Source organism: Archocentrus centrarchus, chromosome 24 (genome assembly GCF_007364275.1).
Source record: "Archocentrus centrarchus isolate MPI-CPG fArcCen1 chromosome 24, fArcCen1, whole genome shotgun sequence".
NCBI lineage: Eukaryota > Metazoa > Chordata > Actinopteri > Cichliformes > Cichlidae > Archocentrus > Archocentrus centrarchus.
This window is the reverse complement of record NC_044369.1, coordinates 35,969,414-35,997,201: the sequence shown is the minus strand read 5'-3', so window position 1 is coordinate 35,997,201 and position 27,788 is coordinate 35,969,414. Positions and strand designations below refer to the sequence as shown.

General features: G+C 38.7%; 4 protein-coding genes across 5 annotated transcripts; 3 read left to right on the top strand and 1 right to left on the bottom strand.

Moving 5' to 3' along the window:
- The first annotated feature begins 152 nt into the window (after positions 1-152).
- Positions 153-4,961, top strand: LOC115774530 (cytochrome P450 2J2-like). Its single transcript, XM_030721871.1, has 9 exons — positions 153-396; positions 694-856; positions 1,083-1,232; positions 1,334-1,494; positions 1,582-1,758; positions 2,821-2,962; positions 3,049-3,236; positions 3,320-3,461; positions 3,562-4,961. Exons 1-9 carry the CDS (start codon positions 214-216, stop codon positions 3,735-3,737), a joined length of 1,482 nt encoding a protein of 493 aa, XP_030577731.1. The 5' UTR covers positions 153-213; the 3' UTR covers positions 3,738-4,961.
- Positions 4,962-7,140: 2,179 nt separating this feature from the next.
- Positions 7,141-11,599, bottom strand: LOC115774532 (cytochrome P450 2J2-like). Its single transcript, XM_030721874.1, has 9 exons — positions 11,327-11,599; positions 10,858-11,020; positions 10,508-10,657; positions 10,239-10,399; positions 9,978-10,154; positions 8,943-9,084; positions 8,028-8,215; positions 7,779-7,920; positions 7,141-7,673 (listed from the first exon to the last, which is right to left on the bottom strand). The coding sequence occupies exons 1-9, from the start codon at positions 11,507-11,509 to the stop codon at positions 7,498-7,500; spliced, it is 1,482 nt and encodes a 493-aa protein (XP_030577734.1). The 5' UTR covers positions 11,510-11,599; the 3' UTR covers positions 7,141-7,497.
- A 1,365-nt stretch (positions 11,600-12,964) lies between these two features.
- Positions 12,965-14,536, top strand: LOC115774034 (cytochrome P450 2J2-like). The gene is made up of 5 exons (XM_030721041.1): positions 12,965-13,129; positions 13,406-13,546; positions 13,721-13,906; positions 14,083-14,224; positions 14,361-14,536. The coding sequence occupies exons 1-5, from the start codon at positions 12,965-12,967 to the stop codon at positions 14,534-14,536; spliced, it is 810 nt and encodes a 269-aa protein (XP_030576901.1).
- A 4,807-nt stretch (positions 14,537-19,343) lies between these two features.
- LOC115774528 (cytochrome P450 2J6-like) lies at positions 19,344-26,507 on the top strand. Of its 2 annotated transcripts, none has more exons than XM_030721869.1 (9): positions 19,344-19,635; positions 22,583-22,745; positions 22,882-23,031; positions 23,781-23,941; positions 24,373-24,549; positions 24,642-24,780; positions 25,010-25,197; positions 25,543-25,639; positions 25,888-26,507. In XM_030721869.1, the coding sequence occupies exons 1-9, from the start codon at positions 19,435-19,437 to the stop codon at positions 26,061-26,063; spliced, it is 1,452 nt and encodes a 483-aa protein (XP_030577729.1). In that variant the 5' UTR covers positions 19,344-19,434; the 3' UTR covers positions 26,064-26,507. The 2 variants fall into 2 exon arrangements, with proteins under 2 accessions (XP_030577729.1, XP_030577728.1); XM_030721868.1 differs by having other exon boundaries at positions 25,498-25,639.
- Positions 26,508-27,788: the final 1,281 nt, after the last annotated feature.

Below are 27,788 nucleotides of genomic sequence, written 5' to 3'. Positions count from 1 at the left end.
ACATTTAAAAGACATTCTTATAGTCAGCAGCACGTTGTAGGAGTTCAAGATCCTGCTCTGTTTTTCACATAAGGTCTTCAGTGTTACATAACATGATCTAGCGCCTTTGTATGCCCAGAACTGCATGTCCCACCCCTATAAAATCAGACATACCACAGTCCTGTTTGCAGGATCAAAGTGTGGCTCTTCACAGGGATCATTCAGACTTTCATCATGATTTTTCAAGTTGTTTTTGACTATATGAATTTTACAAGTTGGGTGTCATTCATTTTTGTCTTGTTAATTTTGTTTGATCTGATAAAAAACCGCAGGCCTCACAACTTTCCACCAGGACCCTGGGCTTTGCCTCTCCTAGGAAATGTTTTCACAGGAGTTGACTTCAAATCAGTGGGGAAGGTGAGCTTAAAAGTATCACTTTTACACTACATGCATGCATTTGTTTCAGCAGATCTTAACAGGGATGCTTGAGCCTGGTCCACATGATGTGCACAAGAAATAACAAAAATGCATCTTTAAAGATTTTTAGTCATCACTGTCACACGTCCATAATTTGAGAGGAGTAGTTTCTGTGGGGAATTTATGAACTTCAGAGTCTTGAAAAAATGTATTTTTCATTGCCTACCTACTGAAGGCATCAAAGGAATATCCAAGTGTTCGTGAAACATTTCTCCAACAAATTTTTTCTACATGCAGCTGGCTGAGAAGTATGGTCCTGTGTTCAGTGTGAAGAGAGGCAGTGAGAGGATGGTGTACGTCACGGGATACAAGATGGTCAAAGAGGCTCTCGTTAATCAGCTGGACAGCTTTGTCGATCGACCAGTTCTCCCTCTCTTCCATACTATCTATAACGGCCTTGGTGAGTACATGAACCTAGAAACTACCAAATATACAATCAACAATCTGTATCTGAGGTTGGGGCGCCGTGTAAAATGTACAAACAAAATTCAAAAACAAATGGGATACCCTTTAAAGAAATATTTTTTAAAATGTCACATTAATGTCACATATTTTTTTTTTTTTTGGGGGGGGGGGTTGTATATGTATGCAGAGACTGTTAGTAATTCTATATAATGTTTTTAAAGGTATATCTCTGAGCAATGGTTACCTGTGGAGGAAGCAGAGGAATTTTGCCAACACTCACCTGCGTTATTTTGGAGAGGGCAGAAAGTCACTGCAGAAGTACATTGAAGTGGAGTGCCACTTCCTTTGTGAAGCTTTCAAAGAGGAACAAGGCGAGTAGACTGCAGGAATTCAGTTGAGTAAAGTGTTTGTCGTGCAAAAAAAAATTTTTTAGAGTATGATTTGTCATGACTTGGTTTTGACATATTCCCAGGAAGACCATTCAACCCCCACTACACCATAACAAATTCAGTGAGTAATGTGATCTGCTGTGTGGTCTTCGGACATCGCTTTGAATACAGTGATCCAAGTTATCGCAAGATTCTGGAGCTGGACAATGAAGCTATTGTGCTTGCTGGCTCAGCACAGGCACAGGTATTCCTTGTGTAAACTGTTATGTTGTGATAATAAAACAAGCTGTGTTGGTGTATTACTGATCTGAGAACGTGTCATCATCAACAGCTGCTTGATGTCTTTCCTGGCATCATGAAGTACCTGCCAGGACCTCACCAGACTATCCAAAACCACTACAGAGAGATCATGGAGTTCTTGAAGAAGGAAATAGGAAGTCACCAGGAGGACTTGAACCCTGAAGACCCTCGTGATTTTATTGATGCGTATCTGTCAGAGATGGAGAGGGTAGCAAAGACATTTCTAGCAAAGCTTGTGAATCATATTAACAATGATATACATTTGCATTAGAATAATTAAAATAGTTAGATGCTTTGGACAATTCCACCTGATCAAGAGATCCTTTAGTGGCCAGAAGGAACACAAAGATAAAAATTAATGTAAGTCAGATTCCTCACTCTGACTTCAGTGAGATTATGAGAACCTCTGCTGTATAAAAACATAAAACAGATGAGTGCAGTGAGTATGTATGTATACATTTGAGGATTTTCTTTCACAGTTAGGGGCCCTGCACTCCTATACAGACATTCCCAGTGAACAAAGTCATAACTTAGATCAAGACAAGCAAACAGTTTAAAATGTCAGTTACATTTAGAACTAAGCACGTGAAGCTGTAAAGAAATCTGAGCACAGAAAGACACAGGTGTCCCATGTTAACGTGCAACGTAAAAAAAAAAAAAAGGATAAGACATAAATGCTACATTGTACTTAAGTCAGTGCAGCTAGTGTGAAACAAAGTAAAGTTACAAAATCGGGAAATGCAGACACAAGAATAAACTTGACACAGGGAAATAGAGCAAGAGAAAGAGACAGAAAGGCTAAGAAAACAACTAAACTCTAATGCAACCAAAAACTGGAGCTAAGAGTAAAGAATACTAAAGAACATACATGAAGATAACAATGTAATCAATAAACAAATTAAGTACCAGACAGAGAATGCTAAAAAAAAAAAACAGGAATTTAAAAGTCCCCAAACTCAAAACTACTCTCTGAAAATCATTAGCCTCATAGCATAATTGCCTAAGTCACATTTTGGCCAAATTGAGATACCTGGCTAATTCTACTTTGCTAACACTGTAGATTCATTTAGATAAGATATCTCAATTTGGCCAAAATATGACTGAGGCGATTATGCTATGAGGCTAACGATATGTGACTGGGAGAGCAAGAGCTACAATTTCTCTGGAAAATGTACAAACCTGCTGTAGAATAATATATTTGGTATTACTGTAAATTAGCCAATATCAGCTCAGCACTGTGGATAATGTCAGTATTTCTCTCTTACATTAGAAAAAACTGGATCCCCAGGCTGGCTTCAACACTGAAACGCTGCTGTTATGCACCCTTGACCTGTTTGAAGCTGGAACAGAAACAACGGCCAACACTCTACGCTGGGCCCTGGTATTCATGATGACCTACCCAGACATACAGGGTGAGAGTCAACACTGATGTATTCCCGTTTATCCATGATGACCACTGAACTCCTTGTTTTAGTTGTTGCTGTGCTTACATTTTCAGAGAAAGTCCAGGCAGAGCTAGACAGAGTGATCGGACAGTCACGCCAGCCCACCTTAGCTGACAGACCCAACCTGCCCTACACTGATGCTGTTATTCATGAGGTCCAGAGGTTTGGAAATATTGCTCCCCTAGGATTTCCAAGAAGCGCCAGCAAAGACACAACACTGGGAGGATACTTCATTCCTAAAGTAAGGGACTATTTACCTAATTCACCCAGATATAATTATTTATAAACAGCTAATATCAAAAATATCTTATAACTCCTTTTCAGGGCACTGCTGCTACTATGATTCTTGCATCTGTGCTGTTTGACAAGAATGAGTGGGAGACTCCAGATGTCTTCAATCCTGAGCATTTCTTGGATTCACAGGGCCAGTTTCGAAAAAGAGATGCATTCTTACCATTTTCAGCAGGTCCTTTTCAATCTACTTTTAGCTCATTATCAACAATCATCAAAGTTCCCATTTGACTGCCACCAAATGCAAAAGACAAATACTTCTGTTTTCCCCACAGGTAAACGTATGTGTCTTGGTGAGCCCCTGGCCAAAATGGAGACGTTCCTTTTCTTTGCGTCTGTCCTCCAACGCTTCACCTTCACTCCTGTTCCTGGAGAAATGCCCAGCTTGGATGGTGTGTTGGGCTTCACTCATACCCCTCAGGAGTTCAGGATGATGGCTGTGCCTCGCTGATGCCATTCCACATCAATAACTTGAAGCTACACAAATTTTTATCAGCATACTAGAAATCTGCAGAGAAGCAAAAATATAACATTCTGGCTTGCAACTGAAAAAGACATGCAGCTTTCTTAATGCAAGTCTCTTATCATTTCTTTAAATAATATTCAGGAATAGCTCTTCCCACCTCTTGAAAAACATTCAGTGCTCTTTCAGGTCAATCTATCACAGTGAGACCATTCCACTGAGGCCGTTTCTGTTCCACAAACAGTAAATGGAGCAGCTGCAGGGCCAGATGCATCTCTCTGGTGCCATGTCAGGTCTTTGCTGGACTTTTTTCATATTTCTTAAGGACATGACTGTCAGATACTGTTCATCTGCTGTAGATAGTTTTGTATCTACTTTGTATCTTAATGGGTAGTAACAGCTAAAATGTAAGCATGTTTCTATCCTCCCTTTAATGAACACATTAAGAGACAAAACAATTACATACTATGCAGTAATGGATATAATTTTGTAGTTGGCTTGCATGGACTTAGGTGTTGTCTAAAGGTCTTCAGTTAATCAACCCTACCAGGAAATATGAAGAATATGTCACTGATGTATCAAAGCCACAATTTTAACCTTGAAAGAAAAGGGTTATTATGCTACAAAATCAATAATGCCACACTGAAAGTTGAGCCCTGTATTGTTTTGGTTGTGTTAATTACAGAGAGAACCCAACAGTGGTGGCAGTGGGAAGGAAAAACTCCCTTTTAACATGAACAAACCTCCGGCAGAACCAGGGTCTGGGAGGGGCAGCCATCTGCCATGACTGGCTGGGGCTGAGGGGAGAGAGACAGGACAAAAGACACGCTGTTGAATAAGGGCATCCAGCAGAGTGCCGTGGCAAGTCTTTGGCATAGCAAAACTAGATGCTGAGAAAAGATAGTCACACTAAAATATTCATTAAGGTGTTACAATTTACATTGAGAGTATTTTGTATTCTAATCTAATGATTCATTTAAAAAGTGCCATGATGAACCTGTTGGCTTTACATTTTACTTAGTAATTTTGTTTTGAACTAATAAGCAGAGTGCATCACATGGGATATTTAGCATTGCTGGTTTCACCAATCTGCACTCTGTAAATCAGATTTATTCAGTATGTTAAGCCTTTTGTGGAACCCACATTCTGATAACAAAAATGTAATAAATAATAATTCACTATTTGTTTTTTCAATAAACACTAAAAAACTAACAGCCGTTCTGTTAGCTCTGTATGTGGCTTGTTTTTGCTGATGGTGACATCTGACTAAAACTTGAGCCTCTCAGAGTTGCTTGCTTTGTATCCTGGCTATTATGAAGCTCCTTGTAGGACTCAGCACATGACCAACCCTGGGTATCATCAGTGAAGCCCAGGTCAGATTCTCTGTGTTGTTCAAACATGAAAAATAGATATTATTAAAGAATATTAACAAAAATTAGCTATTTGTGAAGTGCCATAAATACAATGCTGTTGTTCAAATACAGTCACCCTCTTTCAATTTTCAAGGATTTACGTATCAGGACAAAATAAAAAAAAAAAAAAAGTCTGGTCCTCAACAGGTCGTAAATTTAGGTAAATACAACTTCAGATGAAAAATAGATCATTATATGCAATAACTTTATTTTACAAAAATTAAGTGAAATGTGAAAAATTAGGAACACTCCATGGAGATTAAGAGAGTAACTGGCAGCCTCTCTAAAAGCAGATGTTTTTTTTTTTCAATTTGCTGGTCTGGTGCATTCAGGTAGGTATTAACACGATGCTGTGAAACGAGCACAAACAGCAGCTAGTGGTTCTTGTGCTTTATGTTATTTTATTTTATTTATTTTTTCCCTCTGTCATAAAACTGCTTATCAAATCTTGCTCTCAAAGGGCCAAGTAGATATTTAGCAATGATGAATTAGCTGCCTCAAGTTCTGCCCTGATAATCAACATAAAAGAATGTGTGAACTCCAAGTAGGCTTATTTGAAAAACAAACAAAAAAAAAGAGGTCACATTCACTTCAGTGTCTGAATGTACAGTTTTAATTAAAAAGATTTTTTTAGTGTCAGTTTTTTTTTTTATATATGTTTTTCCCACTGGTTCTGCTCATACAGTAGACTCATCCTAAATTTCCCTCCAGACACACAAACAAACAAGTTTGTGAATGTGATCGAACTAGCACTGCCAAAAACATATTTAATATAAGGCATAAAATGAGTTTTTTGGAGCTCATTCAACAGTATGAAGAATGTGTTTGGCCCTTCATCTAATTGCTCATTTTCCCTCTTGAACGTGTTCCCTCACTCCCACCTGCTGTGGCCTCAGCTCTTGCTCTCCACTTCTGGCTCTGAATTTCTTGCTCTCCAGCCTGAACCTTTTCTTTGCCCCAAACCACCTTCCTCTTTATAATAAATCTCTCCTTACTTGGAAACAGCCAACCCTGGTTTGTTTTGCTTTGTGATTCATCATTTCAGCTAAACAGTTTATAATATACTTGGAAGAAAGTAAAACCAACCATACCAAGTGCAGCAGCAACAAAAGTCTGTACTGGACTGACTGAGCTGCACAGATTGTATTTTTAAACACTATAATGGTTCAGCCCATTTTAATTCAGTGACATAAAGACAGGGAACACATGGGAGCCATACTGTATGCCATGAAATCTGCTGCTGTATGTAGCTAAGGAGCTTCATCTGCCCACTCAACAATTTCAGAATGGCAATCACATTGCTATGTTTGACAAGGGTAATCAACACATAAGGAATAGTGACCCCTGTTATATAATTCAGTCAATATTCTGCAAACTGTTTTAGTAAGTTTTTGAAGATCACATTCTTTCTGTTTAAACTCGAACATAACAACTGCCTTATCGCTCACCGACCCCCCTGTGTAAACAGACAGCTCTGGGCTGAAGCACTCTGAGTTTTACTGGATGCTGAAGGGGATTTATATAATACTCAAAGTATGTTTAAAATGTTTAATAATGTCCTTTAACTATTAAAGTTATTTAGGCATGAGTTGAAGACACTGGGATGTATTTGTATGCGGATTTATTTTTCATGTAAACAAATTTAAAAAATATGCTCAGTAAATTTATGCAAAGATACTCACGTTTCTCCCATTTTCTCTCATTTTTACAAACAATTCACCAGATTCAATAAAATGTGACTATGTATCTGTTATATATAACAGAGACATTTGATAATGTTTAATTCATAGCGCTGTAAATTTTTTTTTTTTCCATCATGAATGGAAATTGTATTTGTAATTATCAGATAAAGGATGCAAAGTTCACAGAACAGTTCAAAGTCAGTGTGTCAAAGTGTCCATAATATGTATAAAAACAAGTGCTGTTTTACCCACATGCAAATAAACTTTTAAGTGAACTTAATGAAAATACAACACATATTTATATACAGAAGATAATATTTGAAATCCTTTGGCCTAATACAGATAAAGACTCAAGTCAGTATTAGAAAGGAATAATGTGAAATATAATGGTGTTCACTCAGCAATGATCAACACATGGCTGTTTTTTAACAAAGCTGTCTAACCACTAATATGTATTACATAAACACAGTTCTATTGTGTTCTCTTACAATATGTAAAATACAGATTAAATTGTGTATTTATTCAAAGTATATTTTCAGTTGCAGGTCAGTTCTGTCATGTCATTGCTTCTCTGTGGGATTCTACAGTGTTGGTGATTTGGTAAAAAGATTTTGAGGTTCAGCTCATTAATCCTTCTGTTTGGACAGAATGACATCAGCGAGGCACAGCAAGCATCCTGAACTCCTTGGGAGAATAGGTGAAGCCCATCACACCCTCCAAGCTGGGCATTTCTCCAGGAACAGGAGTGAAGGTGAAGCGCTGGAGCAGAGATGCAAAGAAAAGGAACAGCTCCATTTTGGCCAGGGGTTCACCGATACACACACGTTTACCTGTTGGGAAGCAATCAGAAGTATTTATCCTGCTGTCGCCAATTTTGGTATGAAATTTACTGTTGATGTAAACTTCATTTGATACCAAAAATACTTTAAAATTACCTGCTGAAAATGGTAAGAAGGCCTCTCTTCTTCGAAATTTCCCCTCTGAATCCAAGAAATGCTCAGGATTGAAGACATCTGGAGTCTCCCACTCATTCTTATCAAACAGGACAGACGAAAGTATCGTACTAATAGCTGTGCCCTTAAATAGAGATATACAATGTGGTCATCAGCTTTTTATAAATAATTTACTGACGTATTTACAGACTAATGTTGATCTGTGGCTGAGTCTGGTAAATAGCCCCTTACCTTAGGAATAAAGTATCCTCCGAGTGTGCAGTCTTTACAGGCCATTTTAGGGAATCCCAGGGGAACAATATTTCCAAACCTTTGGGTTTCATGGATAACGGCATCAGTGTAAGGTAGGTTGGGTCTGTCAGCTAGGGTCGGCTGGCGAGACTGTCCGATCACTCTGTCTATTTCTGCCTGGACTTTTTCTGAAAGGAGAAACAGAGTAACAACTGATACAGACAGCAATAACCATCACAGTCACATTTGCCTAAAATCATCCATGTATATTCTTCAGGTTTTTCTGATTTCTGTAGTTTGTGGCTGCCCATCTTTTGTGTCACCCTTCCTCCTGTCATTGACTGTCATTGACTTCACAGAAATCAATGACAGTGTACCATGTAGAAGTATATCTCAGTTCTTAAAATGCATGAATGTCTAGAAGGTCTGGGTTCGATTCCACCTTGGCCCGGGCCCCCCTCTCTCTCTGTGTGGAGTTTGCACATTCTCCCTGTGTCTGCGTGGGTTTCCTCCAGGTACTCCGGTTTCCTCCCACAGTCCAAAGACATGCAGTTACTGGGGTTAGATTAACTGGCTACTCTAACTTGCCCATAGGTGTGAGTGTGGATGGTTGTTTGTCTTTCTGTGTTAGCCCTGCGACAGGCTGGTGACCTGTACAGGGTGTACCCTGCCTCTTGCCCCATGACAGCTGGGAGAGGCTCCAGCTCCCCTGCGACCCTGAACAGGATAAAAATGATATAAAATGAGGCTCTGAAGCAAGGATGTCTCATTTCATCCTGATGCCTCTCTTGTCCGCACTTCTTTTACTTCTTTGTCGGGGGGGACTAAGACATGAAGAGAGGAGCTGAAGAGGGGAATCGAGGATGTGCAATCTGAGAAATAATGACATGGAGGAGAGAGTGATAAGGCACTAACCCTGTATCTCTGGGTAGTTCATCACAAATGCTAGGGCCCAGCGTAAAGTGGTGGAAGCTGATTCTGTTCCAGCCTCAATCAGGTCCAGGGTGCAAACCAGAAGTGTTTCTGTATTAAAGCCAGCATGAGGATCCTCTTTTTTCTAATGTAACAAAAAATATTAATTATTATCCACAGTACTGGGCATATTTAGGCTTGTTACATTATTACCAATGAATTTCATGACCCTGTGGTTTGTGCTTTTGATTCATTTGATTACTAGGGATTTATTTAGCCTGACATGTTGCTGTTCATTGACAAAAGTAATAAATACAAATTTACTGAAAAGCAACTAATGAAAATCAGTCATTGCTTTTGAATTGTGGTTTAAGATGATTATTTAAAACAAATTATAAAAAAAGGCCTGGAAAATAATATAGCAATTTTATTGCTCAGCCTTAGGATTACGATGATTGCCCTACCCCCCTTTTGAGGTAATAGCTGAAATGATTTTTGTAACACTCAGTGAGACTTCTCCAGCTGTCGACATGTATTTTGGCCCCCTCCCAGACTGCTCCAGCTGTCTCAGGTTTGAAGGGAGAAGACAGAAGAAAAAACTGTGACAGAACTGTGCTTTGTCTCATCACTCCAAAGGATAGAAGCTCTGTCAGTATGTACTTTGCCATTTTAGCCTCACGTTTTATTATTTGCTTTCAGCAGTGGTGTGGTAGCTTTCTGTGGTCCATGTTCAGTATGGTACACCATCATCTTTGTCCTGGACAGTTTCATTAATTTTGTGATATTTCTGCTATACCATACTTCAAAAGTAATATTTGATTTTAGTTCATTTTCTTTAAATTTTTATTCATTACTTTTGTCAGTTCAAAGTTATTTCGGTGACCACTGAGGGTTGCACATGAGGTATAAAGTATGAATGTAAAGAATTGTTGTGGTTCATATAAACGCGCATTAAAACATGCCTCATGTTTTAATGCAAACTTTAAAAAAAGAACTTAACAGGGTTCATAGGCTTTGGTAGAAATATATTTGTGTTACCTTCTCCATCTCTGACAAATATGCATCAACAAAATCACGAGGGTCATCTGGGTTCCAGTCCTCCTGGTGCTTTTCAATTTCCCTATTCAAGAAAGCCACGATCTCCCTGTAGTTGGCATGGACAGTTTGGTGAGGTCCTGGCAGGTACTTCATGATGCCAGGAAAGGCATCATACAGCTATTGATGATGATAAACTGATTAAAAGACCAACAACACAATTTGTTTTTATGGTAACAACATAACAGTTTAAAGAAGGAATACCTGCGTCTGAGCGGAACCAGCAAGCACGACCGCTTCATTGTCCAGCTCCAGAATCTTGCGAAAGCTTGGATCACTGTATTCAAAGCGATGTCCAAAGACCACAGAGGAGATGATGTTACCGACTGCATTTGTAATGGTGTATTGGGGGTTGAATGGTCTTCCTGGGAAGATGTCAAATCAAGCATAAATAAATGGCAAAAAAAAGAAAAAGAAATGATTCCAGTGCATGAGAAACGCTTCAGTCACGTGAATTTCTGCAGTCTGCTTGCCTTGCTCCTCATTGAAAGCTTCACAAAGAAAGTGGCACTCCACTTCAATGTACTTCTCCAGCGACTTCTGGCCCTCTCCAAAGTAACGCAGGTGGGTGTTGGCAAACTTCCTCTGTTTCTTCCAAAGGTAACCATTGCTCAGAGCTATACCTATTAGAGTGTCATACTGAATTAATAAATGTTGAGGCATGAAGAACCAAGAACTTACCAGAGGCTGCCAATGGACTAAGAACTATAAAGATTGTATTAGAAGTTTTGCAAATTCAGTCAAATTAGTCAAATTCATGCCTTGACAAAGAGAATGGTGCAGCAGAAAATATATGCAATAGCACACGTTTTGACCCACTCACCAATACCCTTAAATATAACATGGAAAAGTGGGACGATTGGTCGATCAACAAAGTTGTCCAGCTGGCTGACAAGAGCCTCTTTGACCATCTTGTATCCTGTAACAAACACCACCCTCTCACTGCCCCTCCTCAAACTGAACACCGGGCCGTACTTCTGAGCCAGCTGCATTCAGAAATAAATCAAGAGGAGAAATGTTTCACAGACACGTTGCTATTCCTTTGGTAATAAAGACAATTTTGTCAGACTAAATATGTTTCAAGGAGTAGACAATGACAAACACTGTTTTGAAAAGGAGCTATGCTGAAGTCAATAAATCCTCACTAAAACTTTAAAATGTCTTTAACAGTTGGACTCCTGTCCATTTGTTGCTATTTACTGTGCACATGATATTGACCAGGCTACGATTTGTATTTTGCACTGCAAAGATCAAGTGCATGCACGTACTGCAAGTGTTAACATTCAGCTCACCTCCTCCATTGTTTTGTAGTCTACTCCAGTGAAGACATTTCCTAAAAGAGGCACAGCCCAGGGACCTGGTGGAAAGTTGTGAGGTCTCCGATTTCGTATCACATCAGCCAAAATTACCAGTACAAAACCGAGCAACAGCCAACTAGTAAAATTCATGCAATCAAAAAGGGCTTGAAAAATCATGATGAAAGTATAAGAAATCTGCCTGAAGAGAAACAGTGTGAGCCAGAGGACAGGGCTGTGGTATGTATGTTGTTATCAGGGTGCAGTGGACTGAGGAAAAAGAGGCCCCAAGCATGTTACATAACACTAATGTATCAGGAACTCTGGGGGCTGGAACATAAACTCTTTCAGCTGGCTGCTGACTATAAGCGTGTATGTTAAATGTTACACAGTAACAGTATAATTATGAAATGAAAGGTCATTCACCGGTGGCAAACAATCCAGGCAGGAAGTTGTGATGAGTAAACAGGCAAAGGTCTTTCACAAGGAACAATAAATAACAGCTCAAAGAACAAAAAAAGCTCCACTCCAGTGAGCACTGAGATAATCTGAAAACACAGTAGTGCTTGGTGGGGAGTCTCCGTATGGAGGAAACTGATTAGATGACATCAGATTATAAACAAAACTGGCCAGTAAAAAATGTAAATAAAGGTGGGTCTTCACTTAGTAAAATGTTTTTTTTTTATTTATAAAATAAATAAGTACAATACTGAATGAGCTGAAATGCTTCACTGATGAAATCAGTCGCACCATTAGTGCAAATAATCAAATTACAAAAACTGCTTGCTGAAAGTCCCAACACTACAGTAGACCACAAAAAGAAATCCCATAACAAAGTGTGTGCGTAAATAATAAACATCTTGCTTATATATTGTAAGCATCATGCCATGACTCTGTTGTCAGGTTTTTTTTTATTCAAAAACATAACCAAGGCATTTTTACATAAATGAACACATTTATAAAAATATGTAATTGTACATACCGAGTGAGTAATTTTAAAATTCATGTTATTGCTAAGAAAATTCAGATTATTGAATCTAAACTAAATCTAAAATGTATTTTCCCCCAAACATTAAGTGTTATTTTTGGTCATATAAAAAAATTAAATTCAAAATCAGTGAATGATTTTTGTCTTCTTAGATACAACATTTGATATGTTTTTTATGCTCTATTGTGATTAAAATATGGGTTTTGCAAAACATTACACTCTGTTTCTATGTACATTTGACAGCATCCCAACTTGTAAACAAAATTGCAGATTTGGACCTAGAGGTCACTGACATTCACCTGTGAAAACCCATCAGAACTCATTCATCCATCTATTTTCCTAATGATTCCTTTCCAGTGAAACCCCTCCAATTTTTCACAGTTCTTCCCATTTGGACTGTTGAAGTTCTCCTGTAGAACAATATTGTTGTCAGATGTGGTAAACTCCAGCTTTCCGCTGAAGATTCCTAAGGAGGTTGAAGTCTCTGAATACCTGCTCAAGCAGGTATGAGCACAAACTTTGAGGTCTATGGCCTGGCAGACCTTAAATGATAAATACATAATAATCTTTATGGATGCTAATGATAATACAGCCAGGCAGTCAGATAATCCAGTTACTGTCTTTCTGCTCTGTGGATGTACAACACCATGCCCTGGCTGATGAAGTTGCTGCCTGGACCTCACCAGAGGACATTTAGCTTGATAAAGAAGATAACTGAATTTGTAGAAATTAAGATAAAAGAACACAGAGAAACCTTTGACCCTTCATCACCAAGAGACTACATTGACTCCTTTCTCATAGAAATGGGAGACGTGAGTGTTTTAATGGGTTTGTTTCTTGTTTGTTCTTACATCTATAATAAAATATGTAAACATACAGATTCATATATACTTATATTTTTGTGTAACTTTAATTATAGATTTATGTACATAATATACATAAATAAAAAAAATGCTTTTTTCGATTTGCAAGTAATTGCATACTGTTTTTAGTTACATTTTACACAGTGTGAAAGATTTCAGAACATGTTTTGTATTTATATTATTTATATAATAAAATATAATAATTGTCTATTGTGCCATTGATAGAAGGAAGACAAAGATTCTGGTTTTTACCTCGAAAATTTGAGTGCTTGCACCTTGGACCTGTTTGGAGCTGGAACTGAAACTACGACTACTACTTTACACTGGGGGCTTCTGTACATGATCCATTACCCTGACATACAAGGTGTCTGTATGAGTAATATCTACTGTGTGTACATGTTTTGTGAGCATCTTACAGATTATATTTTCAGGGGCTTCTCAAAGCTTTGGTTTTGTACTGGGAGAAGAAAAGAATTATGCAACATCCCTTTTAGCCAACTACACAACAAACATCATTTCCTGTTTTTCCTGTGTGCAGAGAAAGTCCAGGCTGAGATAGATGCTGTGGTTGGTTCATCCAGACAGCCATCTACAACTGACAGAGAAAACATGCCATTTACTGATGCAGTTATCCACGAGATCCAGAGAATGGCAAATATTGTCCCTCTTAATGTGGTCCACATGGCAAACAGGAACACAACTCTGGATAAGTACTCCATTCCAAAGGTACACAATCCACCAGTAATAAATGTGTAGTTACAAAGAACAAAGTGATTATAAATGATGGCTAAAGGACAGTTACAACTGACTCAGGGATCCTTAAATGAGAGCTGTTGATGGTAAGAAAATGTAGCTAATAGTGATGTTCCAATTTTGCCTTTTTAACAAATTGTACTTTTTAGGGTACCATGATCATGCCTACATTGCACTCTGTTCTTCATGATGAGTCTATCTGGGAAACTCCACATTTGTTCAATCCTCAACATTTTCTGGACCAGGATGGCAAATTTAGGAAGAGAGATGCCTTCATTCCCTTTTCTGCAGGTTAGTCATTACTCACAATCCTTTTAAACCCAGTTAAACACTGTTTTAGGCAGTGGTAAAACAGATACTGCGTGTCACCGATTACCATCACTGCTTACAATTATGTAATTAAACTTGTTGTTTTCTATATTCTCAGGTAAGTGTGTGTGTCTTGGGGAGCAGCTGGCCAGGATGGAGTTATTCCTGTTTTTTACCGCCCTCCTGCAGAGGTTTTCACTGTCTGCACCTGCTGGAGAGAAGCCCAGCCTGGAGTTCAAGCTGGGAGCCACACGCTGTCCTAAATCTTATCGTCTGTGTGCTGCACCACGTTAAAGCATCAGTTATCTTAAACTAAGCATGTCTGTCTCAGCTCACCGAATGACTGTCTTTTGCTATATTATTCTTAAAGTAATTAAGAAAAAATAGTAGTATCTAGTAAAATATAATATATAATAAGTATTTTAATTCTTCTAAGCTTGTAGGATTTTGTTAATAAATCCTGATACATAATTAACATAAACAAGTGTTTTCTAATATGCAATAAAATCCATCCGTCCATCCATCCATCCATCCATCCATCCATCCATCCATCCATCCATCCACCCGTCCATCCATCCATCCATCCATCCATCCACCCATCCATCCATCCATCCATCCATCCATCCACCCACCCATCCATTTTCTTCTGCTTAGCTGAACCGGGTGGGGGTGCAATAGAAGCTTCTTAAAGTACATTTAAAAGGAACAAAGAAAACAAAATAAATATATTCCTTTAAAACACTGCCCAGAGAGTGAGCTGTTTGCACTCTCAGAGTGCTTCTTGTTCATGTATAAGTTTTTTCAGCTTCCAAGAAATCTCACATTTCCCCTCTCGTTTAAATGAGGGGGGACATTATTCTCACTATAATTTCCAGTAATAAGATCGCCATGATCCAGTGATACTTAGCCTTGGATTATTCTCATATGCACATTACCTAGGGCAGAACTGGTTTCAGGTACCACATATTGGTCAAATAGAAGAAATAAATCCTTAATTCCCTTTGAAGATCATTTTTTTCTTTTCTCTCTCTCTCTCTTTTTCTTCTCTCTCTCTCTCCCATTTTTGGTTCCTGAAATTATTTTTACTTATTCTTTGTTTATGGAATTGTTCTTCAGTCTCATCTGTAGAGAGATATTAATTTCATTAAAAGTTGCAATAAAAAAAGTATTTTTCCCTTATTATTAAGAAAGTTATGTGGAAAAGAACATTTTTACAGGATTCTGTGCTGTGCTAATAAACCCACCTCATGTCCCCAAGTCTCATGTGTGCAAAACAAGTCCAACTCACCATACCTCGGTAGCTTGTAGAACCACTTTCAACAACAATGACTTTTCTATGCGACTCTATCAGTGTGTCTCTGAGGAATTTGGCCCACTCTTTATAATTTTGCTTCAGTTCACTGAGGTGCGCAGGCATTTGTTTATGCTCAGTTCTCTTAAGGTCCAACCACAGGATTTAGTCAGGTTGAGGTCTGGACTTTCACTTGGGAATTGCAACACTTCGATTCTTTCTTTTTTTCATGACTGAAAGGGGCCCAGGTCCTGTGGCTACAAAACAACTCCAATCATGTCCTTTCCACCACCATACTTGGCATGTTGATGGAAGGGTGATGATTGGTATGAAGTGTTTGTGTTAATAGGAAAAATTTCATTTTTGCAAAATATGGTGCTGTGGATTATGGCCATGATCTGACCTTGGGGGGAAGTTGCTGAAATATCTACTGCTGGGAAGATAAATTTTTCACAGGACTGCATAGTAATCAGTTATGTTAACCGAACTAAATCATTACACAATAAATTTTTTAGTAATGCACAAATAAAATGCACTCACACCAAATCAAGGCTGGTATCCTTCTAGCTCCCATAGAGGAGAACTGGCACCCTCCATACAGTGAGGGAAATAATTATTTGACCCCCTGCTGAACTTGTAAGTTTGCTTACTAACACCACTCTGCATTTATTGCTTCTAAATTCAGATAAAACTGGCCTGCAGTAACTCTGTGAGAAATCTTGGAGTCATTTTTGACCAGAATATGTCCTTCAATGCACATATTAAACAAATATGTAGGACCGCTTTTTTGCGTTTGCGCAATATCTCTAAAATTAGAAACATCCTTTCTCAGACTGATGCTGAAAAGCTAATTCATGCATTTATTACTTCTATGCTGGACTACTGTAATTCGTTATTATCAGGCTGTCCTAAAAACTCCCTGAAAAGCCTTCAGCCGATCCAAAATGCTGCAGCTAGAGTACTGACAGGGACTAGAAAGAGAGAGCAGATTTCTCCCATATTGGCTTCTCTTCATTGGCTCCCTGTTAAATCTGGAATAGAATTTAAAATCCTTCTCCTCACCTACAATAATCAGGCCCCATCTTATCTCAAAGACCTCATAGTCCCATATAACCCAAATAGAGCACTTCACCCTCAGACTGCTGGCTTACTTGTGGTTCCTAGGATATTTAAGAGTAGAATGGGAGGCAGAGCCTTCAGCTTTCAGGCGCCTCTTCTGTGGAACCAGCTCCCAGCTTGGATTCGGGAGACAGACACCCTCTCTATTTTTAAGATTAGGCTTAAAACTTTCCTTTATGATCAAGCTTATAGTTAGGGCTGGATCAGGTGACCCTGAACCACCCCTTAGTTATGCTGCTATAGGCCTAGGGTGCTGGGGGGGTTCCCATAATGCACTGTTTCTTTTCATTCACCTTATTTACTTTGTTTATACTCCACTCTGCATTTAATCATTAAGTGTTATTCATCTCTGGCTCTCTTCCACAGCATGTCTTTTCTCTCCCCTCAGCCCAACCTGTCGCGGCAGATGGCTGCCCCTCCCTGAGCCTGGTTCTGCTGGAGGTTTCTTCCTGTTAAAAGGGAGTTTTTCCTTCCCACTGTCGTCAAGTACTTGCTCATAGGGGGTCGTGATTGTTGGGGTTTTCTCTATAATTATTGTAGGTCCTTTACCTTGCAATATAATGCCCCTTGAGGTGACTGTTGTGATTTGACGCAATATAAATAAAATTGAAACTGAATTGAATTAACAAAGAAATGAACCATTTGTAATTTTTATGGTAGTTTCATTTAAATGGAGAGAGACAGAATATCAGCCAAAACTCCAGGGCCTGGCCACCTTGCAGTCATTGAGTCAACCATGAACTGAAATATGAGGCCATCTGTATGACAGGGAAACTTGGCCCAAACTGAGCCATGCAGCAGGACAATGATCTCAAACACAACACATCTACAATGGCCGAAAAAGAAAAGAACCAGTGTTGCAATGGCACAAAGTCCTGACCTCAAACTGGTTGAAATTCTGTGGTAGGGCCTTAGGAGAGCTGTGCATAAACGAATGCTTGCCAACTTCAATGAAGTGAAGAAAATTCCTCCAGTGATGTGAGAGACATACAGAAAACAGAAATTCCTGGAAAAGCCAAAGCCCTGTTTTTATGTGGAAACTGAGGCCTCTGGTGTTTTACATAACAAACAAAACAGAGCAACCATCAGCCAGCAAAGTCTATACAAACTGAGCTTGGAAAGTCGTGATAAAAGATAAAATTACATATATTTCAATTAGAATGATAAAGAGTGCAGAACAGTTGTTCACAGAAAAAAAAAACACTGATCTTGAGCTGTACCAACTGAAAGGGATTTTTTACTTTTGTCATATTACACCTCTTCAAGTTTCATGAAGGCGATCCAGTTAGTTTTTCTGTAACAAAGAGAGAAAACAACCAGGTGTAATGCAGTGTAATGAGCTACTTGGTGGGGGTAAAAAGAAAATCCTCATATTACCAGGGTAAGGCATTCGGTGTATCTGGGAAAAAGAGGCCCCAACCATGTTACAGAACACCAAGGACCTCTTGGGAATTCGGATGTAAATATTAAGGCTGGAGCTTGAGCTCTTCCAGCTGGTTGCAAAATGAAACATGCTGGAAATAAATGAAACATTCTCACATGTTTAGCTCTATACTTTACAAAAATCTGTTTTGATGTTTTTAAAGTCACTTTTTTTTTTTTTAAATTTAAACAAATGTTTATAAACTTTTTAATGTTAAATATAAATGCTGCAGGTTGAATATAAACATCAGCTCAAAATGTTAATAGTTAAAGCTAAATGTCATGTGAAACTAAAACTCACTATTTAGCTAATATGCAAATTTACTCAGATTGTGTGACTGTGCTCCCCTGATGGTCACTTCTCACCACCAGGCTTTGTCATCAGAGGCCTACCAGCATGTACAGAAATTTAGCTGAAAACACTGAAAGAGCTGTTTTGGCAGCCATACAAAGGTTACTTTGCTAGGACAGGAAAGGAAAGGAAAGGAAAGGAATTCTGACATAAAGCTTGTCTTTTTCTACGTTTGAACATTTAAGCACTTCATCCTATCTGGACAGCGTCTGTAGATAAAGGTGACATACTCAAATAAAAGACAAACTGATATTTTGTATTAATTGTATAATTTTCAATAAATAAAACACTTTTCCTCATCATTCATCTCACATTAAAAAAAAATGGATTTGGGATTCAAGATTTGGTTAGGTGCCAATGCCTTTAACCTACTGAGTGAGTGATAAGTGAACTTAAACCTTTCACACGCTGGGTGTGTTGTTATCTTCGCTCCTGAATGTGCTGTGTGATCATGGCAAGAACTAAAACCCCCAACTGCTCTGAACCCTACAGAGCAGGTCTGAAATATACTGCCCCGAAAAATTAAGAGTACGCTTAAAACACACGTGGGATCTTTGAACGAAATATTCAATGAATAAATTGTCCTGGGAACAAAATTAATGAGAACAATAAGACTCAGTCCTTCACCCTGTCTGCGTCACGCCACCAACCGGAAACAAGCACCGCTACCTTTATTCCTCCAGAATGTAGCCCTAAATCTTTTAAACTGCATGAACAGTTGCACATCCGATTTTTTTTTGTACCACCTACTACAGTCATGATAGGTTCTAGTTACACCTTTAGTTATGACAAAGGGTTTTACCGCTGCAGTTTAATTTTACAGGGGTTAACGATCTTAACCACGTGCTTTTATTTTGAAAGCAAACCGCAGAAAACAGTGGGAATGTTTCTGGAGTCTTTCCAATCTGCAAATAAAACCATTGTTATATGCTAGCAGACATATCTTGGTTTCTTCTCAGTGACGGAGTTAACACAAAAATAACCGACTGAGCTTTAATAAGCGAAGGCATGGCGACATTACACAGCCTTCTTGGCTTAGCGTGGATAGACGGCAGGAGCATTTTAATTGTTTTGTGTGTTCTTCTGCTTTCGATTGAAGTTTTGAAGAACAGAGTGCCGAAAAACTTTCCTCCCGGACCGTGGGCTCTGCCTTTCATTGGTGACCTTCACCGCATCAAACCTGACAGAATTCATCTGCAGTTCGCAGAGGTATCCAGACTAATTCAAATAACGTGTTTCATGTCATAAAAATAGAGTTCCAGGTACTCATTAAAGGACCCCACTTGTCGTGAAACAGCTATTGCTGTTGTTTATGAAGTTTATTCTGTATAATTTATGCATAGCCGGGCCAGGGCTTTATGAGGCCTGAAGCAGAATTTGATGTGCTCCAAAATAATTCAGCTGCGCTCCTGGTTGATGAAACACAATGAGTTTATTTTACTAACTCATAGCAAACTCAGACATACCGTATCATTTCACCTGGCATTGGGATAGTGATCTGCTGCATCTCATTGGTATGACCCTGTAAGTTAAGAAACCTGTTGTTGAGTTTCATTACAGGAAGAAACAGGTCTCTCTTGCAAATGAGACACTGAGTCTCAATGGGATTACCTGTATAAATAAAGGTTAAAAAAAAAAAAACAATAACCAGGTGATTATTTTTACTTAGACGAAAATCTTTATAGTGCACCATTTGTTAAAATCATCAAGACAATTTAGGAGCGTGATTATTATTATAACTGCCGTAACAAAAGAATTTCTCAAATATAGGATAAATTAAAACCGCAAGCGGCGATGATCGGGCCCTCGCACCTGGCGCGCGTCGTCCCGTGGCGCGCTGGACCCGTGGACGGGAGAGTAGCGGGCTCACCCGGATGCTGTCAGCCCAGCAGGCTACCCGTACCTCGCATCTTTCGGCCGCCGAACGTCTCCCGCATTTAGATTCCCCTGGTGTGCAGATAAGACAAAACAAATATGAAGTTGATAACATCCAAAATGAGTTATTAGAGAAAGTATAGGGGCAGGAAATTGCTAAAATCAGCCATTTAATTCAAAATGGCAGACTTCCTGTTGGGTTTAGGGCATTGGACTCTGGGGTATTTTTTGTTTGTCTGGACATGTTATGTATGTGTACCAAATTTCATACATGTACGTGAAACACACTGAACTGAACTAAAGGTGGTGCTGTAGAGCCATTTTGAAAGGGCCATGCCTGAAACCATTAAAATACTTGAATTTTCACCGGACCTGACATGTGCAAAATTTCACGAGTTTTTGAGCATGTTTAGGCCCTCAAAAAAGTAATTCATTTGCCTGAATGTCCAAAGCAATTACAATAGGGCCTTTGCACAGGTTGTGCTTGGGACCCAATAAAGTACTTCTTATTCTTTCCATATTTTTGGTTATTTGTTGACAGAAAGAGAAGCTGCTGTGTGTGAAGGTGTTCAGTGGGTACAGAAATATTCAGACCCCAAATGGTCATAAGTATTCAGACCTTTTGCACAGTATTGAGTAGAAGCACCCTTTTGAGCTAGTAGGAATGATGCAACAAGTTTTTCACACCTGGATTTGGGGATCCTCTGCCATTCTTCCTTGCAGATCCTCTCCAGTTCCGTCAGGTCGGATGGTGAACGTTGGTGGACAGCCATTTTCAGGTCTCTCCAGAGGTCCTCCATTGGGTTTAGGTCAGGACTCTGGCTGGGCCAGTCAAGAATGGTCACAGAGTTGTTGTGAAGCCACTCCTTTGTTATTTTAGCTGTGTGCTTAGGCTCATTGTCTTGTTGGATGGTGAACCTTCGGCCCAGTCTGAGGTCCTGAGCACTCTGGAAGAGGTTTTCTTCCAGGATATCTCTGTACTTAGCTGCATTCATCATTCCTTCAATTGTAACCAGTCGTCCTGCCCCTGCAGCTGAAAAACACCCCCATAGCATGATGCTGCCACCACCATGTTTCACTGTTGGGAATGTATTGGGCAGCTGATGAGCAGTGCCGTTCTCCACACATACTGATTAGAATTAATGCCAAAAAGTTAAAACCAGAGAATCTTATTTCTCATAGTCTGGGAGTCCTTCATGTGTTTTTTTGGCAAACTCTATGCGGGCTTTCATATGTCTTGCACTGAGGAGAGGCTTCCATTGGGCCACTCTGCCATAAAGCCCCGACTGGTGGAGGGCTGCAGTGATAATTGACTTTGTGGAACTTTCTCCCATCTCCCTACTGCATCTCTGGAGCTCAGCCACAGTGATCTTTGGGTTCTTCTTTACCTCTCTCACCAAGGCTCTCCTCCCACGATTGCTCGGTTTGGCTGGACGGCCAGGTCTAGGAAGAGTTCTGGTCATCCCAAACTTCTTCCATTTAAGGATTATGGAGGCCACTGTACTCTTTGGAACCTTGAGTGCTGCAGAAATTCTTTTGTAACCTTGGCCAGATCTGTGCCTTGCCACAATTCTGTCTCTGAGCTCCTTGGGCAGTTCCTTTGACCTCATGATTCTCATTTCCTCTGACATGCACTGTGAGCTGTGAGGTCTTATATGGACAGGTGTGTGCCTTTCCTAATCAAGCCCAATCAGTTTAATTAAACACAGCTGGACTCCAATGAAGGAGTAGAACCATGTCAAGGAGGACCAGAAGAAATGGACAGCATGTGAGTGAAATATGAGTGTCAAAGCAAAGGGTCTGAATACTTATGACCATGTGATATTTCAGTTTTTCTTTTTTAATAAATTTGCCCAAATTTCTACATTTCTGTTTTTTCAGTCAAGATGGGGTGCTGAGTGTACATTAATGAGAAATAAAATGAATGAATAAAATGAATTTTTTGATTTTAGCAAATGGCTGCAATGAAACAAAGAGTGAAAAATTTAAAGGGGTCTGAATACTTTCCGTACCCACTGTATTTTGAGTCATAGTTGCATTGGTTTCAGGATCGATTTATGTAGTTTGTAGTTCGGTGTGTTTTTAATTTAACATTTGTGAGGCAGCATTGTTGCGTTATTTTTACGTTATTTTACCTGAAACAGAGTTTATTTCATGAAGTTGGAAGAAGGTGCATTAATGATGACTTTTTCTAAGAGGAAGCAGCCAAAATTATGAAACAGTCAACCAAATCGGGCAAATCCCAACCCAGCACTGAGCAGCATCCTCTGTTTATGTTCAGTTTGCAGAGAAATATGGAAACATATTCAGCCTTCGAATCTTTGGTCAAAGAACTGTGATCATTCATGGCTACAAGCTTGTCAAAGAAGCCCTGATCCAACGAGGAGAAGACTTCATGGATCGTCCCAGCTTACCAATTTTTGAAGAATTAGTTGGGAATAAAGGTTTCAAAAGCTGATTTTTAATTAGACCAGCACCAAAAACACTGACAACTTATTACCAATATTAAGAACTAGCTTGTAGTCATTATTTTAAATTTCAAATGACTTTGGTTCTCATGCTGTTTTGTATTTCCAAAAGGTCTTGTGGCTTCAAATGGTTATCCATGGAAGCGGCAAAGGAGATTTGCTCTTCATACACTCAGAAACTTTGGTCTGGGCAAGAAGACCCTGGAGTTATCCATCCAGCAGGAGTGCCAGTATCTCACAGAGGCTTTTGCAGATCACCAAGGCACACACAAGCTCACTTTATTATGATCACACTGTATTGATACTTTTTATCTTTATGTGCTTATTACATGGACCTTAGTGTTTGTTGTGGTGTTAAGTGGTTAATGTGGATCTGTTATTTCATTTTACCTCAGACTTTGGAACACAGAAACATACACCAACACATTACTGCATAGGACTGTAAAACTTTTTCAGCAATCACAAGTTAAAGAAACATCAACTTTATATGTTTTAAGATAAGATAAGATAAGATAAAACTTTAATGATCCCACGACGGGGAAATTTGCGCATTACAGCAGCTCAGTACAGAGAAAAAATGAAAAGGATGAGTAAGAACAACTAACTAAACTAAAACTAAAATAGAATAGAATAAAATAAAATAAAATAGCAAAAAAACTATACACATATACATAAGCACTATATACATAAATATATATATCAATGTTAATACACACATTTACATATATACACACATCAAAAACACTATATACAGATATCAAAATATTATATACATTTGTAGCCGGTAAGGTACACAGCATACACGGTATGCATTATATGGGTGAGTGTAATAAATAAAATGTATAAAATGTATCTGGACTGTATGGATAAAACTTAAACTTAAAAAATTGCGAATAAGTACTTATAAAATGTATTTTACATAATCCAACGTTACCATGCGTTTGAGTCGGGCAGGTTTATTTAGTTTGCTTTTAATGTTCTGTGTAATGAACATACTCTCTTAACTTTCAGGAAAGCCTTTTAATACCCAGTCTCTGTTAAACAAGGCTGTGTCCAACATCATTTGCTGTTTGGTGTTTGGGAATCGATTTGAGTACACTGATGAGCAGTTCCAGTCTATTCTACAGCTCTTCCACGACATAGTGGACTTGCAAGGAAGTCTGTGGGCACAGGTGAAAATCTTATGTAGTGCTGTTCGAGTCAAGATTCATACAGAACATATGCAGTAAGAACATATTTAACTCTAGGTTTCCTTTAAATACTGTGGAGAAAGAAAACTGAAAACTTTTCTTTGAAATCTGATGCAGAGTAAAACTGATTTGAATTACTTGTAAGTAAAGTATATCTTAAAATTATGTTTAAATGAATGTACTTAGTTACTTTCCTCTACTGTCTGTAATAGGTTAAGCATACGTTAACCTAATTTGATGTATTCAACATGAACCTAATGGTTATTCTGTTTATGGCCATAGATAGCTGATAGGTAAACTGCAGGGACCTGATGTGATACGAGTCTCTTTGAAAGCTAATGTTCTTTTTTTTTTAATGTCATAACTATTTTCAGGGTGTCAGATGCTTTATTGACTGTCTTCCTGTTCTGTAGGTTTACAACACATTGCCATGGCTGATGAAGTGGCTGCCTGGACCTCACCGAAAGATATTCACTCTGACCCAAAAGATAATTGACTTTGTGGAAATCAGGATCAAAGAACACAGAGAAAACCTCAACCTTTCGTTACCAAGAGACTACATCGATGCTTTTCTCATAGAAATGGGGGAAGTGAGTGTTTTAAAGAGGTGGATTTGTTCATTTTTTACATTTCTAATGAAATATGCCTTATGTTTCCCACTTCTGTCTTGTGTCTCTGATAGAAGGAGGATGAAGACTCTGGTTTTAGTCTCAGAAATTTGTGTTTTTGTACCCTGGACCTGTTTGGTGCTGGAACTGAAACTACTACCACCACTTTACACTGGGGACTGCTATACATGATCTACTACCCTGACATTCAAAGTGGGTGTATGAATAAAAACACATTTGTGAGCATTTTTCCAGTATTTGTTTTTCTAACAGGCCATTTTTGTTTTGGGAGAGTAAGTGTAGGATGTGTTAATATTCTACTTAGTTGTCTATGCAGCACACAGACTTTTCAAATCAGTTCAAGTTTATTTGTAATTCAGGATCATTTTAATATGACTAAATCATAAAAACAGTCACCAGTTTATGTTCTCACTGTGTGCAGAAAAAGTCCAGGCTGAAATCGACGCTGTGGTCGGTTCATCCAGACTGCCCTCTCTGACTGACCGAGAAAACATGCCCTATACTGATGCAGTCATCCATGAGATCCAGAGAATGGGCAACATCGTTCCCCTCAATGTGGCCCATGTAGCAAACAAGGACACTACAGTGGATAAGTACACAATCCCAAAGGTACACAAAGGCATCGTTAAGAAAAAAAAATTCACAATACTTTTTTTTCCCCAGATAGATGGAGGGACACAGTACTAAGCGTGTGAGTACTAGCTAAGATACAGCAGTGCTGTGCAGCACCAACATGCTTTGGTTAATATCTGTAAAATGATACTGATAATTGGAATGATGGTATAATTTGTATGTAAATACTATTTATATAGTAATATTGCAAAACATGGAATAAAAACATCAAAGATTTAACACAAATGCTGAAGAGAAATGTTTAAATAACCCTTTTAATTAGCAGTATCTCTTCAGGGTACAATGATCTTACCTGCTCTTCACTCGGTCTTAAATGACAAGACGATGTGGGAAACTCCAGACTCCTTCAACCCTCAACACTTTCTGGACCAGGATGGTAAATTCAGGAGGAGGGAGGCCTTCATTCCTTTTTCTATGGGTTAGTCAATTATTACAGTCCTTTAAAATCCAGTTAAAGGCTATTTGAGACAACTACTCTAAAGAGGCAAAATTACAAAAGGAGAGTATCATGTCCCGCCATTTACAATAACAGTGCTAGCTGTGGTAGGGGAGTGGTGTCTTAATGTATCCTTATTTAGTTCCAGAGCTGCAGCAATAATCTCTGATCAAAAGGGATTAACTTTAAAATTGTGTGAATAAAACTTGTGTGTCTTATCGTGTGTTCAGGTAAGCGTTCATGTCTCGGGGAACAGTTGGCCCGGATGGAGTTATTCCTGTTTTTCACCTCCCTCCTTCAGAGGTTTTCCTTCTCTGCACCTGCCGGAGAGCAGCCCAGTCTGGAGTTCAAGTTAGGAGTCACTCGCAGTCCCAAACCTTACCTCCTCTGTGCTGTGCCACATTAAACCACAAGTCCTCCTGATTGGAGCACATATTTTTCTCAGCACTTAATCACTCTCTTCCTAATATCTGCGATATTACTATTTTTCTAGAATAATGTGAATTCTTATTTCCTCTCAGCCACTGTGCCTTATCAATTAATATTTATATATTATTAAATCACTGTATTAAAATATGTAGAGCATTTTTATTTTATTTTATTTTTTTTAAATGTCTGGGAACACTTTCTTAAAGTTCTTTCCACTGAACATTAAATTAAATTTGTCACACCTGCCTCAGACTTGATGTGCTCAAATAAATTACATTACCATTAAGGTTTGTGTTTAAATGTACAATGCAGGTTCAAACTGGGGTGTGAGAGGTGGGGGTGCTGTTTATCTGTTTGAGAACATATGATGTAATCGGGATATATACGCTGTGTTTTGTGAAAATGAATTTTCAATAAACAATTTGCCCTTTATTTAAAAGCTTTCAGTCATCTGCTTCTGTTAGTTGTAAATTGAACCTCTAGTTTTTTATGCAAAGCACAAAGTTCAGAAAATTTGCAGCCCTTATGCTTGAGATGTTCTTTATATTTATATAAATGCAAAACATACCAAATAACCAGTGAGAGAAAATCACAAAAATGGGAGTAATTATAGGGAAGAATTAAATCCTATTGAGAAATCCCATTACCACACAAATACTTAAAAAGAGACCAATCATTCAGCAGCAGTTCACATCCTGCTTATAGAGTGTGCATGTTCTCATGAGAAGAACAGTTCCAGAGTGGTAACAGTAACACCAGAAAGAAGGAGCATGGTGAAAGAAGTATCAGAGCCTGAAGGTGGAAGTGGAACAGATTTAGAAGATGAAGTAGTGGGTGTACTGGAGGCTGGAACCTGCAAACTGGGAGAGTGGCTTCAGCAGATTCCAGGTACAACTTCTGAAGTCTGCGTCCAGAAGAAATCAAGTTCTAGGAACATCTACAGAAGCTGAAGAGAGCTAACGAAACATCTGCCTGTCTGGAGATGAGATATTTCTATCTGCTTTTAGTTGGTGATGATTTCACCATGTTAATATCAGCTTTCAAAAAGTGATCCATGTTACTGTAAGCCCCTCTGCTCCATTTCCACTTACCAGCTATGATGCTGAAAATTGCACCAATTGCAGGAAGTAAATAAAACAACCTATAGCTGTGTGTAAATCCTACTACACTGAAATATATTGTTACATACAGTTTTAATAACCACATTAACTCAAGTAATTTACATATGCAGAATTTTAAGTACCTAAGGGCACTTAAGTAGTTAGGGCCTTTAAATTTTATACTTTATTAGAAAAGTTATAAAATAAGGTAAATGATTGAGTAATGAAAAAGTTACATTTTATGGGGGTGGCTATTTGTAATTTTCAAAAGTTAATTTTTCTAATAACTGCTTAAATAACAGAAGAGGTTTTTTTTCCCACTGCATTTTGCACTATTGAATATTGCACTGCTTTTTGCACCCTCTGCACCAGTTACTGCAGGAGAGTCAAAGTACAATGTACACTGTTTTGACAGTCTAGTATGCCCCAGTTACTGTTGCTTACTGCATGCATTTGGGACAGGGCTGCATTGTAATTAAGTGAGATATTCTATCCGACCTCTGTTTTGTTGTGGTAGCGCAGTTAAAACTCTGAGTGAATTAGTTCAGCATAAACAAGTGAAGACATGGAGACAGTATACAGTGTGATCGGCTTGGAGTGGA

What these genes read in the sequence shown, in the direction of transcription:
- LOC115774530 (XM_030721871.1), top strand. Translation starts at nt 214, where the DNA reads ATGATTTTTCAAGTTGTTTTTGACTATATGAATTTTACAAGTTGGGTG. An exon ending in CTGGCTCAGCACAGGCACAG is followed by an intron (nt 1,495 to 1,581) that starts GTATTCCTTGTG and finishes CATCATCAACAG; the next exon opens with CTGCTTGATGTCTTTCCTGG. An exon ending in ATTCTTACCATTTTCAGCAG is followed by an intron (nt 3,462 to 3,561) that starts GTCCTTTTCAAT and finishes TTTTCCCCACAG; the next exon opens with GTAAACGTATGTGTCTTGGT.
- LOC115774532 (XM_030721874.1), bottom strand. Translation starts at nt 11,509, where the DNA reads ATGATTTTTCAAGCCCTTTTTGATTGCATGAATTTTACTAGTTGGCTG. An exon ending in TGTTATATTTAAGGGTATTG is followed by an intron (nt 10,658 to 10,857) that starts GTGAGTGGGTCA and finishes ACACTCTAATAG; the next exon opens with GTATAGCTCTGAGCAATGGT. An exon ending in CTTCTTACCATTTTCAGCAG is followed by an intron (nt 7,674 to 7,778) that starts GTAATTTTAAAG and finishes GCTTCCCAACAG; the next exon opens with GTAAACGTGTGTGTATCGGT.
- LOC115774034 (XM_030721041.1), top strand. Translation starts at nt 12,965, where the DNA reads ATGCCCTGGCTGATGAAGTTGCTGCCTGGACCTCACCAGAGGACATTT. An exon ending in TTCTCATAGAAATGGGAGAC is followed by an intron (nt 13,130 to 13,405) that starts GTGAGTGTTTTA and finishes TGCCATTGATAG; the next exon opens with AAGGAAGACAAAGATTCTGG. An exon ending in CTTCATTCCCTTTTCTGCAG is followed by an intron (nt 14,225 to 14,360) that starts GTTAGTCATTAC and finishes CTATATTCTCAG; the next exon opens with GTAAGTGTGTGTGTCTTGGG.
- LOC115774528 (XM_030721868.1), top strand. Translation starts at nt 19,435, where the DNA reads ATGGCGACATTACACAGCCTTCTTGGCTTAGCGTGGATAGACGGCAGG. An exon ending in GGCTTTTGCAGATCACCAAG is followed by an intron (nt 23,032 to 23,780) that starts GCACACACAAGC and finishes CTTAACTTTCAG; the next exon opens with GAAAGCCTTTTAATACCCAG. An exon ending in TTCTCATAGAAATGGGGGAA is followed by an intron (nt 24,550 to 24,641) that starts GTGAGTGTTTTA and finishes TGTCTCTGATAG; the next exon opens with AAGGAGGATGAAGACTCTGG.